At 34.9% G+C, this 19,481-nt stretch overlaps 1 protein-coding gene across 2 annotated transcripts in view; it reads left to right on the top strand.

The window, feature by feature from the left end:
• The window catches only part of DHX36 (DEAH-box helicase 36), a 50,987-nt gene extending 32,901 nt beyond the window's left edge, over window positions 1-18,086 (top strand). Inside the window, exons 18-25 of one of the 2 annotated variants that reach the window (XM_006741860.3) lie at window positions 6,953-7,126; window positions 7,288-7,374; window positions 8,578-8,661; window positions 10,999-11,098; window positions 11,192-11,282; window positions 12,827-12,947; window positions 13,782-13,934; window positions 14,341-18,086. In XM_006741860.3, the coding sequence (XP_006741923.1) occupies window positions 6,953-7,126; window positions 7,288-7,374; window positions 8,578-8,661; window positions 10,999-11,098; window positions 11,192-11,282; window positions 12,827-12,947; window positions 13,782-13,934; window positions 14,341-14,526 (996 nt within the window). In that variant the 3' untranslated portion in view covers window positions 14,527-18,086. The remainder of the gene's footprint in view (window positions 1-6,952; window positions 7,127-7,287; window positions 7,375-8,577; window positions 8,662-10,998; window positions 11,099-11,191; window positions 11,283-12,826; window positions 12,948-13,781; window positions 13,935-14,340) is intronic. The other variant, XM_081828109.1, reaches the window with a different exon arrangement.
• Window positions 18,087-19,481: the final 1,395 nt, after the last annotated feature.

Raw genomic sequence — 19,481 nt, 5'->3', positions numbered from 1 at the left:
AAGTTCTGTTGACTAGTACTATGTTAGAGGTTGCTGAAGATGTACTTTACATATTTCAGTTTTATTTAAGCCATCCACAGTTAATTTTGAGAATTTGGGCCATATCAGAACGTTGTAGTAGCTTTTGACATAATAAAGTTGTGTAAATAAAAAAGCATTGTAAATTATCTTGTTGGAATTTGTATTAGATTTAGTGAGGTTGTGAGTACAGTTTTACCACTGTCTTCCCCTCCAGGCTTTTATCTAATAGGGCTTTGCTGCTTTTTTATCTAGTAGAATAGAGCTAGGTGGCAATCAGAGAATCAACTTAACTATTTATGGTAGAGATGGACAACCAGAGAGAGGATAGCTGGACTCTGAAGCCTGAGTAGATGACTTCCTCTCTCTGAGCTGAATTGAAGAGCCAGTCTCAGCCGTTTGCAGACAACAGAATCTCATATAGAGGCCAGCAAATCCTTGCCAACAGTAGGGTCTGAAGCCTGCATTTTGTTTTTAAGTTTAGTTAAATTCCAGTTAGTTAATATACAGTTTAATACTAGCTTCAGGTGTACAATATAGTGATTCAGCACTTCCATACAACACCGATGCTCATCACAAGTGCACTCTAATCCCATTCACCTGTTTAACCCATCCCCCCACCCACCTCCCCTCTAGTAACCATCTGTTCTCTATAGTTAAGAGTCTGTTTCTTGGTTTGCCTCTCTCTTTTTTTCTGTACGTTCTATGGTCTGTTTCTTAAAATTCCACATATAAGTGAAATCCTATGGTACTTGTGTTTCTCTGACTTATTTCACTTAGCATAGTACTTTCTAGCTCCATCCATGTTGTTGCAAATGACAAGATTTTGTTCTTTTTTTATGGCCGAGTAATATTCCATTCGATATATATACCATATCTTCTTTATCCATTCATCAGTCAGTGGACACTTGGGCTGCTTTTGTATTTTGGCTATTGTAGATAGTGCTATAAACATTGGAGGGCAGTCCATGTATCCCTTTGAATTCATATTTTTGTATTTTGGGGTAAATACGTAGTAGTGCGGTGGCTGGATTGTAGGGTAGGTCTATTTTTAACTTTTGAGGAACCTCCATACTGGTTTCCAGAGTGGCTGCACCATTTGGCATTCCCACCAACAGTGCATTGAGGGTTCCCCTTTCTCCACATGCTCACCAACACCTTTTGTTTCTTTTATTGTTGATTTTAGCCATTCTGACAGGTGTGAGGTGATAATGTCAATGTAGTTTTGATTTGTATTTTCCTGATGATGAGTGATGTTGAGCATCTTTGCATGTGTCTGTTGGCCATCTGTATGTCTTCTTGGGAAAAAAAATGTCTATTCATGTGTTCTGCCCATTTTTTAATTATTTTTGGGAGGATGTTGTGTTTTATGTTATTTATGTATTTTGGATACTAACCCTTTATCAGATATGTAATTTGCAAATATCTTTTCCCACTCCAAAGGTTGCCTTTTAGTTTTGTTGATTGTTTTCTTTGCTATGTAGAAGCTTTTTATTTTGATGAAGTCCCAATAGTTTATTTTTGCTTTTGTTTCCCTTGCCTCAAGAGACATATTTAGTAAGGAATTGCTACAGCTGATGTCCAAGGAGTTACTACCTGTGTTCTCATCTGGGATTTTTAAGGTTTCCTGTCTCACATTTAGGTCTTTAATCCATTTTGAATTTATTTTTGTGTATGGTGTAATAAAGTGGTCCAGTTTCATTCTTTTGCATGTTGCTGTCCAGTTTTCCCAACACAGTTTGTTGAAGAGACTTTTTCCCATTGGATATTCTTTTCTGCTTTGTCAAAGATCAGTTGACCATATAGTTGCGGGTTCATTTCTGGATTTTGTGTTCTGATCCCTTGATCAGTGTGTCTGTTTTTATGCCAGTATCATACTGTCTTGATCACCACAGCTTTGTTTTATAGCTTGAAGTCTGGAATTGTGATGCCTCCAGCTTTGCTTTTCTTTTTCAAGATTGCTTTGGGTCTTTTGTGGTTCCCTACAAATTTTAGAATTGTTTGTTCTAGCTCTGTGCAAAATGCTCTTGTTATTTTGATAGGGATTGCATTAAATGTATAGATAGCTTTGGGTAATACAAATATTTTAACAATATTTTTTCTTCCAATCCATGAGCATGGAATATTTTTCCATTTCTTTGTGTCATCTTCAATTTTTTTCATAAGCTTTTTATAGTTTTCAGAGTATAGATCTTTTACCTCTTTGGTTAGGTTTATTCCTAGGTATCTTATTTTTGGTGGAGTTGTAAATGGAATTGATTCCTTAATTTCTCTTTCTGCTGCTTCATTATTGGTGTATAGAAATGCAACAGATTTCTATATGTTGATTTTGTATCCTGCAGCTTTACTGAATTCATTTATCAGTTCTAGCAGTTTTTGGGTGGAGTCTTGGGTTTTCTGTAAAGAGTATCATGTCATCTGCGAATAATGAAAGTTTGACTTCTTCCTGCCGATTTGGATGCCTTTTATTTTTTGTTGTTGTCTGATTGCTGAGGCTAGGAATTCCCGTACTATGTTGAATAACAGTGGTGAAAGTGGACATTTGTGATTTGTTCCTGAAGGTAGAGGAAAAGCTCTGTTTTTCCCCTTTTAGGATATTAGCTGTGAGATTTTCATATATGGCCTTTATTATGTTGAGGTATGTTCTCTCTTAACGCTACTTTGTTGAGGATTTTTATCATGATGTTGTATTTTGTCAAGTGTTTTTTTCTGCATCTGTTGAAATGATCATATGGTTTTAAAATTCTTTTATTAATGTGGTGTATCATGTTGATTGATTTGCAAATATTGAACCACCTTGGCAACCCAGGAGTAAATCCTACTTGATCGTGGTGAATGATTCTTTGAAAGTATTGTTGAATTTGCTTTGCTAGTAATTTACTGAGAATTTTTGCATCCATGTTCATCAGGGATATTGTCCTTATAGTTCTCTTTTTTAGTGGAGTCTTTATCTGGCTTTGGTATCAGCGTAATGCTGGTCTCATAGAATGAATTTGGTATTTTTCCTTTTCTATTTTTTGGAATAGTTTGAGAATAGGTATTAACTTTTTTTAAAAAATTCGCCTGTGTAACCATCTGGTCCTGCACTTTGGTTTGTTGGGAGATTTCTTATTACTGATTCAGTTTCTTTGCTGATTATTGGTCTCTTAGAGTTTTCTGTTTCAGTTTTGGTAAATTTATATATTTCTAGGAATTTATCCATTTTTTTCCTGGTTGTGCAATCTGTTGACATACAGTTTTTCATAATAACTTCTTGCAGTAGTTTGTATTTCTATAATAGCAGTTATTTCTTTTCTCTCATTTGTGACTTTATTTATTTGGGCCTTTTTTCTTTTTGATAAGCCTGGCTAGAAGTTTATCAATTTTATTAATTTTTTCAAAGAACCAGCTCCTGGTTTCATTGATCTGTTCTACTGGGTTTTTTTTAGTTTCTGTATCATTTATTTCTGTTCTAATCTTTATTTCCTTCTGCTGGTGTGAAGCCTACATTTTAAAGAAGTAACAACATTCCCAATATCCTAAAAGGTCCCCATCCTACCCTTTCCCAGTCACTCCACTGTCCCTCAGTCCCAGAGATAACATCTCTATCATGACCTTAATGGTAATCTCTTGCATGTTTTTCTTGATGGTTTTACCATATAAGTGTCCATTTCTATAAAGAGCTTAGTTTAATTTGGTCTATTTCATGAACTTTATATGAACTCACACAGGATATAAGGGATGTTTTTGAAGGGCAGAGCAGGGTTCTGGATTCTTTCACTTAATATTGTGAAATTCATCTGCATAATTGCTTTTAACTAAAATTTATTCAATTTCAGTTCTTTACCATGTTTTATTATATGACTACTGAAAGACATTTTGCTTATTTCCAGTTTGAGGCTATTGCATATAATGCTGGTATGAGTAATCTTCAGTATTCACTTTCTTGGTGCACATATTTATATATTTTCATGGGCATATATTTAAGAGTGAATTCACTGACTCTCAAGGTGTGTATTTATATACATATAAATATATATATCAACTTTGGTAGATAACAGTTTTCCAAAGTTGTTGAACCACTAAATTCTACCAGTGCCAGTGGTAGGTGAGAGTCCTCATTGCTCTGAAGCTGCACAGCCCTTGAATCTTTTATTCTGAGGATGCTGATAGGTTTGCAGTAGTTCTAATTTGTGGTAGTTCTAATTTGCATTATCATAATGAATTTGCAGACAGCTTTTCATAGGTTTATTGCCCATTTGGATAGCCTCTTTTATAAACTATTGATGCCTGTTTTTCTGTTAGGTTGTAAGGAGTTCATTTTATACTTCTTGTGTACTCTTGATCTGAGCCTTTGACAGCTGTGTATTGCATGTGTCTATATTTTTACTTTTTAATAGTGCTTTGATAAATTTCTAATTTTAATGTAGTCACATACATTTTCTTATGTTAGTAAGTCCTTACCCCAGAGTCATAAAGATATATTTAACTTTATTGTTTAGTCTTTCACATTTAGATATTTAATCCATCTGCAATTAATTTGTATGTGTGTGTTTGGTAAGGTAGGATTCCAAATTTTTATATATGTAGATCACTTGACTAAATGCTATTTATGGAAAAGTTCATCCTTTCTTCTTTGTTCTACAGCTTTTGTCCTAGATCTAGTGTCTGTGGATTTGTAGACTCTGTTCTGCTTTAGTGCTCTTGTATGTCTTTGTTGAACCAATTCCATGCTGCCTTAATTAAAAGTATTGAGTCTTACCAAAGAAACATGATTTATCCCATTTGTTAAGGTATTTCATCTCTCTGGGTATTTTGGTATTTCTGTGTAAGGGTTTTATGAGAGCTTTTTAAAGATTCATTTCTCGGGGCGCCTGGGTGGCTCAGTTGGTTAAGTGGCTGCTTTCGGCTCAGGTCATGATCCTGGAGTCCCGGGATCGAGTCCCGCATCGGGCTCCCTGCTCGGCAGGGAGTCTGCTTCTCCCTCTGACCCTCCTCCCTCTCATGCTCTCTGTCTCTCATTCTCTCTCTCTCAAATAACAACAACAAAAAAAAAATCTAAAGATTCATTTCTCAGTGGTATTTTTGGATTCTGCCATAACAGGTTTTTCATTTTCTTATGACTCTGATACACAGAAATGAAACTGGTTTTTGTTTTGTTTTTAAAGATTTATTTATTTATTTATTTGAGAGAAAGAGTTCACGCGTGCACACATAGAGGGAAGGGCAGAAGGAGAGGGAGAGAGAGAATCTCAAGCAGAGCCCAACGTGGGGCTTGATCTCACAACCCTGACTGAGATCATGACCTAGGCTGAAATCAAGAATCGGGCACTTAACCAGCTGAGCCACCCAGGTGCCACTGAAATTGGTTTTTGAATGTTGATCTTGTATTCAATCACTAAAACCCACTTATTCTGATAATTATATGTAGATTTTTTTCTGCATACACAGTTACATCTATAAATACAGTTTGTTTTTAAGTAGGCTCCATTCCCAGCGTGGAACCCAGTGCAGGGCTCAAACTCATGAGCCTGAGATTAAGACCTGAGCTGAGATCAACAGTTGGATGCTTAACCGACTGAGCCACCCAGGCGCCCCATAAATACAGTTTTATATATCCTTTTCCAGTGATCTAGGACCCTTAGTACAATATGGAGCAGAAGTGGTATGATAGTGTGCATTCTTGTGTTCCTCTTCTTAAAGGGAAAGCTGTCAACAGTTTGTTGAGCATGTTTATTGAAGATTTTTTTTGTGGAAATTATCAAAATAAGGAAGTTTCTTAATTTTTATCATGCATGGATAATTGATATTGTCAAATCCCTTTTCTGCCTCTGATAAGATTATGATATGCTTTTTTTCTTGCTTAATTTGTAATGTATTGGGTTACATAGATTTTTCAAATGTTAAACCAACTTTCATTCCTCAAACAGATCTGACTTGCTGGGATTCAGTTTGCCATTATTTTGCTTTGTTATCTCGTGCATAAGATTATTCAGTAGTGTTCCTTTCTCCAAATGTCCCTGTCACATTTGGTACCAATATTATGCCAGGTACAAAAAAACAAGTTGGGAGCATTATATATTTTTTGTTTTTCTATTCTCTGAAAGAGATTTTGTAAGATTAAGGTTATTTCTGCCATAAATGTTAAGTAGAAGTCTGTGTCTAATGGGATACCTAGTTCTTATTTTTTTATTTTTTGTTGATATCTTCTTGTATACCTAGTTGTTTTAATTGTATACTGGATGTTGTATTTACAGAATTTTGCAGTAGATACAAATTTGAAGCCTGGGATGGTGATAATCTCCAGAGAGGATTTCTGTTGCTTCTGCCAGGAAAAGAAGCCCCAATGCTGGGCTCACTTCCCTGGACTTCTTTTTTCCCCCAAATTCTAGATTTATAATTCTTGTACTTCTTTTTTTAACTCTTCAGTGTCTTCAAGCAGCTTTTCTAGCTATGCTCAGTGGGATGATTGGACCAAATTACCTAGGTAATCAGAGCAGTAGTCTAACCCCATTTTTCAGTGTTCTTGATATGCCCATTATTTCTTGCCTTCCTGTCTGATGTCTCTTAAACTACTAGAAGCAAGGCTCTGCATTATATATTCCAAATACATAATAGTTGTCTCTTTTTTTGTTTTATTTTTTCCCACAAGTCTGATGGGTGATTTTCTTTATTTGATTGAAGGTTTGCTAATGTGGTATTTCTCTTATTTCTCTCCTAACATTTAGAGTAAAGTGGGTTGTGGATTTTTTTTTTTTTTTTAATCTGAGTGTCTAACCTTTGCTGACCTCAGAACTTACGTTTTGATGAATAAAACGATATTGAACAATATTAAGGCATTTGGGCCTAAGAGAGTGAGGATTCTCCTGCTGTTTATTTATTTTAAAGGAAACTGGAATAGCTTTGAATGTGATGCTTTATGATGTCTATTTAAACATAAATCCTTGCTTTACAGAATGCTTTGGATAAACAAGAAGAATTGACACCCCTTGGAGTCCATTTAGCACGATTACCAGTTGAGCCACACATTGGGAAAATGATTCTTTTCGGAGCTCTGTTCTGTTGTTTAGATCCAGTACTCACCATTGCTGCTAGTCTCAGCTTCAAAGATCCCTTTGTCATTCCACTGGTAAGAAAGTTACAAATAAAAGGCTAGGCATTTTTATATACACAGAATAGTTGTTGCTTAGATCATTTTTCATTAGCTTTTTATTAGAATGCCTTTCTGTGTTTACCATCAAGGCAATTTCAGTTGCCTTCATCTATTTTTTTTTCCCCTCCTTTCTGAAGGGCAAAGAAAAGATTGCAGATGCAAGAAGAAAAGAATTGGCAAAAGATACTAAAAGTGACCACCTGACAGTTGTAAATGCATTTGAGGTAAAAAATGACTTGTCCTAGATTGTGATAGTTCATTCAGGTAAAAAGCTGATAATAGAAGAGGAACATACTCACTTTTTAAAATCTGTTTTATTATAGGTATCAGGATTAAATTACTAAGTATTTAAAATTAGGTGAACATTCAAAAAAATTGTACATGATTTTTCAGTTTTCTGGTAGTTCATGAACATTTACCCTTTTGGGGAAAAAAGTCTGTTTTGATAACAACAGAACAAGTGAACAGTTGATCTCAGAAATCTGTTTGATATTATTCATTTGTATCTTTGTGTTACTGACTTTCATGAAAGATGGTCTCATTCTGTTTATTAGTAAAGTATAACTATTTGGATTTAACATTTTGATAGAGTATCATAATCATGTACATTATTTAGAGAGACCGTTTCTCCTTCCAAAAGTCATGCTTATTTGAGGAAAATATTTATCACCCATCTATGCAAAATTTAGATGTAATTTGGTTTTTAGAGATAGCATCTTTTTACTGTAGTTCTAGATCCAGTTTTGTACTACATATTGTGCGAAAGTTAATATTTTTTTCCTTTGAGTTCATCTAGTAATAACTTTTTCCCATCTTCTTTTCTCTATTTAAAAATGTATATATATTTATTTGTTAAGTTAAAAATATGCAATAGCATTGGAATTTGTCCGACAGAGTGTTCTTTTGTTTATTATATACTATGTATGTTGACATTTTGTATAAAATACACAGTATATTACATAGAACTTATTTATATGAAGAAGGGTCTGGAAATTCACTGATAACTATCACTTCACAACTAGAATCATGGGGAGTTTGTGTTTTGTTTTTGTTTAGTTTATAAATTTCAAAATTCATTGAATTTTTTTTACAAAGAAAATGAAATACCAAAAGATTAAATTATTACCAAAATAAAGACAAACCAGTAAGCATCTTTGCTTTGAGGAACAACATAAATAGTTGTTTTGTTTTGTTTTTTTTTTTTTAAAGATTTTATTTATTTATTTGACAGAGAGAGACATAGCGAGAGCAGGAACACAAGCAGGGGGAGTGGGAGAGGGAGGAGCAGGCCTCCCGCAGAGCAGGGAGCCCGATGTGGGACTCGATCCCAGGACCCTGGGATCATGACCTGAGCCGAAGGCAGACGCTTAACGACTGAGCCACCCAGGCGCCCTATAAATAGTTTTCTTTATTTCTTTGCCCCATAGGGCTGGGAAGAAGCTAGGCGACGTGGTTTCAGATATGAAAAAGACTATTGCTGGGAATATTTTTTGTCTTCAAACACATTGCAGGTAATGGTGTATGTTTTGAAGTGATTCCCAAATATGTTAGAGTATATGTGTACCAATTTTGTGTAGTTAGATCTGTAGCAAAATGTTAATTGTGTGAGTTTGCCATATGAAGTTAAATGATTATACAAAGTAATCATTTTGTGTAATTGCCCCTACCCTCTAGTTGTTGTTTTGATGACTCAGCCTGAAAATTTTCATTAATACTTCTAGGATTTATTTTAAAATACCAAATAGTATCTTACATTTTAATATATTAAATATCTGTACCTTAACTTTTGGGTAGGTTATCTTTAACTGTTTTGTGTCATGAGAAAACAGTAGATAGGAGGTATTTGTGAAACAGAAGATAATAAATAGGACAGATACACATCAGACTTAAGACTCTACACTGAATTGGAGAAGTGTAAGAATAGGAATTCCTCACTTTGCCTTATTCATGTACATTCCAGCTCTGTGGCATGAGCCCTGGTACTGGACATTTAACAGATCTACAAGGGGGTAAAAGAATCAAGAATCTAGAGTGTCTAGCAAATCTAATCAAACCTGCTCAAACATTAACAAAATGAAGAGTTAGAAAATTCTGAAAGTGACTACAATCAAAGGGAAAAAAGAATGGAACACAACATACTTCACAAGAAAATACCTTACAACTCCTTCATAGTAAGGAACAGTTTAAGAAGAATCTGAATTCAGTAAAACAAAGATAAGAAAATAAACCAATAGAATGGATGACAAGACTGGTGACCTAAGAAGACATGATGATCAAAAGAATCACGGGGAGCAAAGTGGAAGTCCCTTTAAAGTATTGCATAGAAGAAAGGCTCTAGATAATCACAGTTTGTAGGTTCAGCTGCAAAAGAAAAAAATTTAAAGCAGTAAGTAAAAAGCTTGTAGACAGGAAGACAGGACTGATCCATCAGAGACAATAGATGTCTCTCTATAGGAAATTCAAGTGTAATCTATTCAGAGATATGTGTAGGAACATTTTCCTGAAAGAGAAAAAATAAAATGAACTACAAGTATGAGAAGATGGCTGAATCCAAGAGATTATATCCAGTCAGCATATTAATTCAACTATAAAGATAGGCCAGGCATTCAAGAAAGCACTTGAAATACTACACCCATGAACTGTTCTTGAAGAACTCACTGTCAGTGAAATGCTGCCTATTAAGAGAGAAATCAAAAAGAATTTCAGGAATGGAGAGTACATGCTAAATCAGTGAGTGATGTGCATTGATACTGTTTAAATATAGAACGAATACAAAACAGTATTGGAATTATAGACACAGAATATAAAGGTTATGGTCTTGAACAGTATAAAGTAATGATAAAAAAAAAGGAGGTCATCTAGAGAGTCAGTGTAAGAGAAATTAAGTAGGAAGCTTAAGACACAATTCATAAAAGGGATGTACAATTAAATAAGACCAACTTTATGTTTCATAATCTCTTATTTTAAATTTACAAGGATCCTTTATTATCACGTGATTGTGAGAATTTAGGATTCATCAATTTAACTTCTATTCCTATTTAACTTTTTTTAAATTGAACTAAAATTACCCAGCACCCCCCAAAAATTGAACTAAAATTAATTTTAATACTTCTATTAAAACAGCTTTTATACTGTTACCCCATTGGTAGGATAGCATTTCTGTCCAGTTCTTCTGTCAATATGTGTAAGTGTCTTCAGTATTATTTACTTAGTTAATGGTTACATTTAACAGTACTGACTTTAGAGAAATTTATTCATTTGTACTTTTCTGTATTACTTGTGTTCTTTATAATGAGCCATGCATCATTTGTATTCAAATTATGATTCTTCTTCAAAATAAAACAAAAAAGCAGACCTTAAGCCTTTGTGCCAGTATGTAACAGCAGTTAATTCTCAGCAGTAGAAATATGGATATTGGTTATTTAATTATGCTTTTCTGAATTTTTTTTTTTCCAAAATATGGGGTGGAGAATAACTTAAAATTATATTAGTGAATCTTTTTTGCAGAATGGAGCAGTACTTAAACATCGTTATTCCCTATAGCAGGCAAACCTTTTCTGTAAAAAAAAATCAGACAGTAAATATTTTAGGCTTATAGGCCATATGATCTCTCACTTCTGCCTTTATAGTATAAAAGTAACCGTAGATAATAGATGAGTGAGTGTGACTTTGTTCCCATAAAACTTCATTGACAAAAACAGGTTTTGGCAACCTCTGCTCTAAAAACATCACATTTTTGCCAGTGTTAAGCAAGGAAAACTTACAGCTATTGATGAGTATATGCTTTATAGCCCCTATAAATCTTTGTGAAAGGTATTCTAGTTCTGTTTGTTACCATTGCTCCCTAGATGCTGCATAACATGAAAGGACAATTTGCTGAGCATCTTCTTGGAGCTGGATTTGTAAGCAGTAGAAATCCTAAAGATCCAAAATCTAATATAAATTCAGGTAAAGCAGAAAATTGTGTAAAAATTAGCTTGCTGCCATTGTTTGTTATATCTGTATTTTACTTTTTTTTCTCTACCTTCCTACCCTCAATAGATAATGAGAAGATAATTAAAGCCGTCATCTGTGCTGGTTTATATCCCAAAGTTGCTAAAATCCGACTAAATTTGGGTAAAAAAAGAAAAATGTAAGCATTGAAGATTATTATCAATTACTTGATTCTCTCCTTAAGCTTTTCATATTCTTCTTTTGATCACTTAAGAGAAGGCAAACTGTTGAACACGGGCATCACTTTCCTTCACAGCACATTATCTGGCATCAGCTATTATTCACAAAAAATGTTAGCAAAATATAATACTAGGGTAAATACTAGGAAAGTAAGCCAACTATTAAAAATCAGTGGTGGATGGACATTACTTAGAGAAGATTTTTTTAGGATTTCTTTTCTTCTAAGACACATAATTTTGTAATTTACCTCTTTTGATGAAATTGTGATTTCTCTATTTTGAAAAATAAGGTATAACTTTAAAATACACACACACACAAATAATCAGTCTCAGTAGTAATTGCAGACTGTTAGGCATGGTTTTTGCCTACCAAGTGAGTTCATTCTACTGAGGAAACGGAGAAACTAAAAGTCTCAAATGACTGGTAGTATGTGAATTGGTACCATCCTTTTTTTTTTTTTTTATGTTAATCACCATACATTACATCATTAGTTTTTGATGTAGTGTTCCATGATTCATTGTTTGCATATAACACCCAGTGCTCCATTCAATACGTGCCCTCTTTTAATACCCATCACCAGGCTAACCCATCCCCCCACCCCCCTCCCCTCTGAACCCTCAGTTTGGTACCATCCTTTTAGAAGGCACCCTAGATTAGAATCAGTTATCAAGACATTAAAATAGTGGCTCAGTGGATTCATAAGTGAATATATTAATTTGAGCACTGTGTCCTAAGGAAGTAATTCTACACTTTTTTTAAAAGCTATATTGTAAAGAACATAGATGTCCAATAGCAGTGGGGAGATTATTTGATAATATCATATTATAATGGCATTTAAGCTCATAGGCTTATAAAACAGTTACTGTGGAGTAACAAAATAATTCTAGCTGACATTAAATGAAAAGGTTTGGATACCCTATGATTATAAACATGACAAAGTACTAGATCTCAGGTAGACTAAGTGCAGGCATTGTTTTAGGACAGTCATTTTGGGATGACTTTACTTGCTAAGGGACATTTTATTTGATTGTGTCTGGAGACATTTGTGGTAGTTACAGCTGGGGCAGTACTATTAGCATCTAGAAGATAGAGGCCAGAGATGCTATTAAACCTGATTTTATTCTCAATAATGACTCATGACCGTGATTCATGATTTTGGTTAGAAGCATTTATGAATTCCTAGAACTACAGAAAAGATGCTCTTAAAAACAAGCAAGAAGGATTAATGGATTACTAGCTTTTATGCTGTCATTTAATACAGGTAATTACCATTGACTATTTAAAGATAAACTATCAAACATCTCCCTGCTCAGTTATATTAATTAAAGACTCCTAGAAATTGAGGTAAATTGTTTTGTTCTCAAATACAGATTTGTAAATTTGTATTACAAAAATAAACTGGCCTCATCTGTGGAATTTTTTTTTAGATTCTGGGATTGGTTTGGAATCTCCCAGAATTTTTTTTTTTTTTTTTAAACAAACTGCATTTTAACTTTTTTAAAGGGTCAAAGTTTACACAAAAACTGATGGACTAGTTGCTATTCATCCTAAATCTGTTAATGTGGAGCAAACAGAATTTCACTACAACTGGCTTATCTATCATCTGAAGATGAGAACAAGTAGTGTAAGTGAATATTTAAAATAATTATGGATCTGAACATCAGTCTTGCTGTATTTTTACTGTTGTGTACTTTTCACAATTAAAAATAAAATTTATTCTGAAATTTTTTTTTTCTGACATGAATTGTAAGGTTTTTAAGCAAATCTATACTTTTAATGTGTAGCATGTCTGTCATGATGGACTTTGTATTTTAATTAGCTGGGATGGTTATTTGATTTGCATAGTTTTCCTTCAGAGCCTGGTTTCAAGAAATGCTGGCATTTTAGGGTATATAGGAGTTTACACCATACAGAGAATTTTGTGGACATGTCAGTATGCCTTATAAGTACTGGTTGGAACACTGAGATTCTGTTCATGTATAGATAAATAATTTCAGATACATTAGTGCTTTCTTTTTGTTACTCAGGAAATATTTTGTTTAAAGTATAGTGCTCTTGTTTGAATTGAAACAAGAATATAAAAACTCCTGTGTTCTCTGAAGTAATGAAGACTGGCCAGTTTAAAGTGGTATATCTTCGGGGCGCCTGGGCAGCTCAGTCGGTTAAGTGTCTGCCTTCGGCTCAGGTCATGATCCCAGGGTCCTGGGATCGAACCCTGTGTCGGGCTCCCTGCTCAGCGGGGAGCCTGCTTCTCCCTCTCTCTCTCAAATAAATAAATAAATAAAATCTTTTAAAAAAATAAATGGTATGTCTACAAAATTAGTCTCGGTAGTTACACTGGTAGGATAATACCTAATTTAGAAGGAAAGAATAGATCAGTACTGGTGGTAGTGAATTAATGTGGCAATAATCCTTGCAGACTTGTGAATGTATTAATTTGCTTTAATTCTCATTACAGATATACCTATATGACTGCACAGAAGTTTCTCCATACTGTCTCTTATTCTTTGGAGGTGATATTTCCATCCAGAAGGATAACGATCAGGAGACTATAGCTGTAGATGAATGGATTGTCTTTCAGTCTCCAGCAAGAATTGCCTATCTTGTTAAGGTGACTGACTTTACATGATTGTCTTTGAATCTGCATGCAAGTTAGCATGTGGTCTCGTGGTTTTTGTACGAAGTGTTATGTCTGTTGTATTAAACATTTCTTGCTCTATTTCAGCAGAGCAAACAGTGTTGAGAAATTTATGCATAGCTTTTCTAAATTGTTTTTTGAGGTGTTTATAGATCAGCCATTCTAAATGGCTCAGTGTGATTGAAGTTTGAATTTTTTTTAACTTTACTACACTTTAGTTGGCTACTCATAACCATACTTTAGTTGCTCACTAAATATTTCAGTCTTTTGTATAATAGCTTACGAAATTTTTTTGTAACAGCTAAAGTCACTTTTATGTATTACATTGCTTAATAGTATATCTGCCTTTGTTTAACATACGCGATTTTTCCAACCTTAGGAATTGAGAAAGGAACTAGATATCCTTCTGCAAGAGAAGATCGAAAGTCCCCATCCTGTAGATTGGAAGGACACTAAATCCAGAGACTGTGCTGTACTGTCAGCTATTATAGACTTGATCAAAACACAGGAAAAAGCAAGTCCCAGGAACTTTCCAGCACGATTCCAGGATGGATATTACAGCTGACAACTTTTCTGTGGTGGTCTGAAAATTTGACAGCCATTTTCCATCATAGTTTAATTTTTGGCTAGATGCCAAACCATGGGACATGAATAATTACTGTATGTAAGGTAGAAACCTTTAGTAGGTAGTAAAGACGTAATGTGCATGATTTAACAATGTTATCTATAGCTATTATAAATACACCATAAAAAGCAATATGTTCTCTGATCATATTTTCTGTTGTCATGTCCACACTTTGGGAGGACTGCTCTTATATATATTGAGTGTTGTACCACTTGAGAAATTCCTTTGTTCTGTTATGAGAAGTTAATCTTTCTGCCCATAGTGACTGAGTATAGAAACCAGTAAAAGGAATGGTTAGGCAAAAAGCAGTGTCAAGTTAAGAATTTGAACACAACCACATTTTTAAATGAAACTTCCCTCAGAAGTAAATTAATTTGTTGTAATAGAGCCCAGTGTTTAATAAAATGTACAGTGTATAAATCTCAGCTAACTTTTTGGCTCGGTTTCTACATCTCTATCCTTTGGCTTGATTTTTTTTTAAATCTTTTTAGAATGTATTTGTACCCCTTTTACATTAGCGTAGTATATAGCAATTGAGAAAGTGAGTCTAGACTTGACCACCTAAGTTCAAACTTCAGCTGTGACTTACCAGCTCCCTTGGGCAAGGTACATGGCTTCTCTGTTTTTTATTTATCAGTAAAATACAGGTAGCAGTTGTGAGGATTAAAAATGTTGATACATGTAAAGTGCATACACTAGTATCTGGCACATAGAATGTACTCACTAAATCTTAGTTTTTATTTGTCCCTGAATTTTATTTTTTTTTATAACAATCCATTATGTTACATTCATTTCCATGCTGAGTCCCATTTTACCCTCTCAGACAACAGAAGCTAGTGTGATTTTAGGGCTGGTGAGTGATAGGCTAGTGTTTTCAGCCTTATCAGACTAACAAATACCATTGAATGCTATCCCAACAGCCATTTGTCCCTCCCCATTTGATTGTTCAGGTGTTCCCCCTCTGTGTAGCCTGGTGCCCAGGGATATTGGACTCTTGCCCAAGGGTGAATCAGATTGTTCCAAGCCAATCATGTATGGTCTTAACTCTCCTTACAACTGATGAGCCATCAGAATGTAAACCTGTGTTGTCAATTGCAACTGACAAGAGATCTGCAAGGGGACATCTGAGAAAGATTTTCTTCACTGGTAGTCTTGGAGGAGGAAGTTTTCTCCTTTGAACATTGTCTTGTCGGAATCTGGCACTGCTGTAGCTGTTTTAGGATTACAGGGGATAATGACGTTGGCTCAGTGGAAAAATGTAAATCACCAGTTTGTGATAATGCTAGTGAGCTGCTGAATTATCCAATTCTAGACCTGCCTTGCACATGCACTTATTTTGGTCAAATAAACCCTCCTTTATTGAGTTAGCCACTTTAGGGTAGTGTATTTTGTTTAACTTGGCAGAAAGCATATTAACTGAAACACACAGTCTGCATCAGTGAGTGTTTGCTGAGGCCTGTTTCTACCTTTTTTTTTTTTTAAGATTTTATTTATTTATTTGACAGATCACAAGCGGGGGGTGGGGGGAGGCCAAGGGGGAGAAGCAGGCTTCCCGCTGAGCAGGGAGCCTGATGCGGGGCTCCATCCCAGGACTCTGGGATCATGACCCGAGGCGAAGGCAGACGCTTAACCGACTGAGCCACCCGGGGGCCCCTCTACCATTTCTTTTGTGATCTAACAGTTTGACCCACATGTCTGACAAAAGGTGTTAGAGTAGTAGTCCTGAACATACTGCAAAAAGAAATGTAGGAAAAACATCTGCTGCATCCTTAAAAATAAACATTTTCTTGTGCCTTCCAATAAATGCAGAGAAACTGAAGGAAGAGTATCAAACAATGACTGGGATTTATTGATAGTGCTATGATGATCCGTGTGACATCACTGGTTCAGGTTCTGCTCCCATTTCTGGGAATGTATGTCAGCCTATCCTTGCCTTCTAAAGGTTTTGAATGTATGTACTGTGTGTCCTAACTCCATTCTCTTGGCTAGTCTCCCAAAAGTGATCTCTTACTGAATTCTTGTATTGAGTCATTATCACAATATTGTGGTTTTGTCCCTAAACTCAAGGTGACCATAAGGTTCTATTTGCTCTGTAAGTGTGTTTATGTTTGTGTATATGTTTTCTTGCCTTTACTCTCCAGTTTAAATTCACAGCAGGCCAAACTGGTCTTAGAAGATAACATTTAAAGAATCTGTTAAAAAAAGGGAGAGGGGATTATTAGTTAATTGGTTCCATGTTCCCAAACCAATATTTAATCTCCATAAGAATGAGGAAAATTCCTGAAGAATTGTTTAAATGGATGAGCTATTGAAAGAGATTAAAGCAGTCACTGTCACCCCCAGTTTCTGTTCTTCTGTACAGCTGATCAGGATGGAAATCTTGATTGAAGGTGCTATTTGTGTTTTTTCTTTTGTTTACAAAATAGTGTATATACTGAGTGGAAAATTTATTCCAGGTCGAAGAACTATTTGTTATTTATAGTTTTAAGGAATAAGACATTAAAAAAAAAATCTGTTTGCCTCACCATTCTAGTGATACCTGGACTAACTCAAAAAAAAAAACAACCCTGAAACAGAAACTTAAAAGGGGAAAAACAGAGAAACCACTGTGAATAATCTTTAAAAAAGTGTCGTTGAAAAGTGAGTACATGTAGTGCTTCCTAATTCATTAACTTGGGCAAAAGCTCTAGATAAATTTATACCTATTACGACAAGTAGTTTTCTGTTCCTACTGTAGTTTTAAAACAAAGTCCACCCTGAAACGTAGAGATTATTGAAAAGCTTTAGAAGGAATTTTAGTACCCCCCTCACCCAAAGTAAATCGTAAATTTCCTTCCACTCTTTTAGCTGAGTTTGTGTATATTTTTAAGTAATTGTCAAGATCATGTGGTATAATCTTATATAATATGCTGATTGTTTAAATGACATTTTTCTGATTTTAAAACAATATACCCTCATTGTAGAATATTTGGGAATTGAACAAAGAAAAGCGTGTTACCACTGTTACATGTTTGATGTATTTCCATGCTTTTTCTTTTTAAGCTTTGAGGTTATTTTTTATATGTAGTAAAATTTGCCAATTTAAGTGTATAATTCAGCGAATTTTGTCAAATGTATAAAGTCATGTAATTGCTACCACCACAGTCTTGATCTAGAACATTCCCATCACGTAAGTTTCCCTTGTTCCCCTTTGCAGCCAGTCCCCTGCTTCTACTTCTACTCATTGGCAACCATAGATCTGATTTTTGTCACTAGTTTTGCCTTTTCTAGAATTTCCAATAAATGGAGAATCCTGTTTAGGCTTTTGTCTCCAGTTTCTTTTCCTTAATGCTTCAGAGATATTCATGTTCTTGCATATGTCCGTAGTTAGTTGCTTTTTTATCATTTAGTTGTATTGCCTTGTATGGTTATACCACAGTTTGTTTATTCATTGACTAATTGATGGACCTTTGAGTTATTTTCAGTTTTTTTATTATAAATAAAGCTGCTATGAACGTGTATACGAGGCTGTGTGTAGATAATGGTTTTCATTTCTTTTGGGAAGTTATCTATGATTAAGATCATTTTATCATATGGTGAGTGTGTTTAACTTTATTAAAAGAAACTGCCAAACTGATTTTCAAAGTGGGTGTGCTATTTTACATTCCCGCCAGCAACATTCCCACCAGGGGGGGTTCCGAGTGTTTCAAATCTTTGCCAGGACTTTGTATTTTTAGTTATTTGGTGTGGTTTTGTTTAATATCAGCCTTCAGTGGGTGGAGTCATAGACATTGTGGTTTTAATTTGTATTTATTTCTATAATGATTAGTCAGGAATACTACAGTTTCCTTTTTGTGGGGTAATGCTGGCCTCATAAAATGGGAAGTATGCCTCTTCAAGTTTCTGGATGAGGTTGTATAGAATTGATGTAAATTCCTTAAATGTTTGGAAGAATATTCCTGTGAAACCATTTGCACCTGGACATTTTTTTTTTCAGAAGATTTTGGACAAATTCAATCTAGTAGTTATAGGACTAGTTAGAGCTTTGATACTTTGTGGTTTTCCATGAGTTGGCCCATTTTATCTAAGTTGTTGAATTTAGGAGTCCCAAGTTTTTTAAATAACCCCTTATCCTTTTAATGTCTAAGGAATCTAACGATAGCCCGTCTTTCATTCTTGACACTGGTAATTAGTCTTCTCTTTTTATTTAATCTTGCTAAAAGGTGTCATCAGTTGTATTCATCTTTTCAAAGAACCCATTTTTTTTTTTAAGATTTTATTTATTTAACAGAGAGACAGTGAGAGAGGGAACACAAGTAGGGGGAGTGGGAGAGGGAGAAGCAGGCTTCTCGCCGAGCAGGGAGCCCAATGTGGGGCTCGATCCCAGGACCCTGGGATCATGACCTGAGCTGAAGGCAAACGGTTAATGACTGAGCCACGCAGGTGCCCCTCAAAGAACCCATTTTTTAACAGAGTTTTGTTTTTTAAAGATTTTAAGTAATCTCCACACCCAACCTGGAGCTCGAACCCACAATCCCAAGACCATGAGTCTCATGCCCCCCCACTGAGCAAGCCAGATGCCCCTAATTGAGTTTTCTGATTGTTGAGAATTAAGAGTTCTTTGTGTATTTTGGATGCCAACCCTTTATCAGATACTTGCTTTGCAAAATTTCCTCCTACTCTCTGGATTATCTTTTCGTTCTTCCGTCTTTCACAGCGCAGATATTTTTTATTTTAACGAAGTTCAATTTATCATTTTCTTTTTCTTTCATATATCATGCTTTTGGTGTCAAAAAAAGTCATTGCCAAACCCAAGGTCACCTAGATTTTCTGTGTTACCTTCTAGGAGTTTTATAGTTTTGTATTTTACATTTAGATCTAAGTTTCCAAGTATGTGGTTATTTTTGTTACTGATT

Source organism: Leptonychotes weddellii, chromosome 1 (genome assembly GCF_054177405.1).
Source record: "Leptonychotes weddellii isolate Sample4059 chromosome 1, ASM5417740v2, whole genome shotgun sequence".
NCBI classification, from domain to species: Eukaryota; Metazoa; Chordata; class Mammalia; order Carnivora; family Phocidae; genus Leptonychotes; species Leptonychotes weddellii.
Note: the sequence above shows the minus strand (reverse complement) of the source record. Positions and strands in the feature narration are given on the sequence as shown.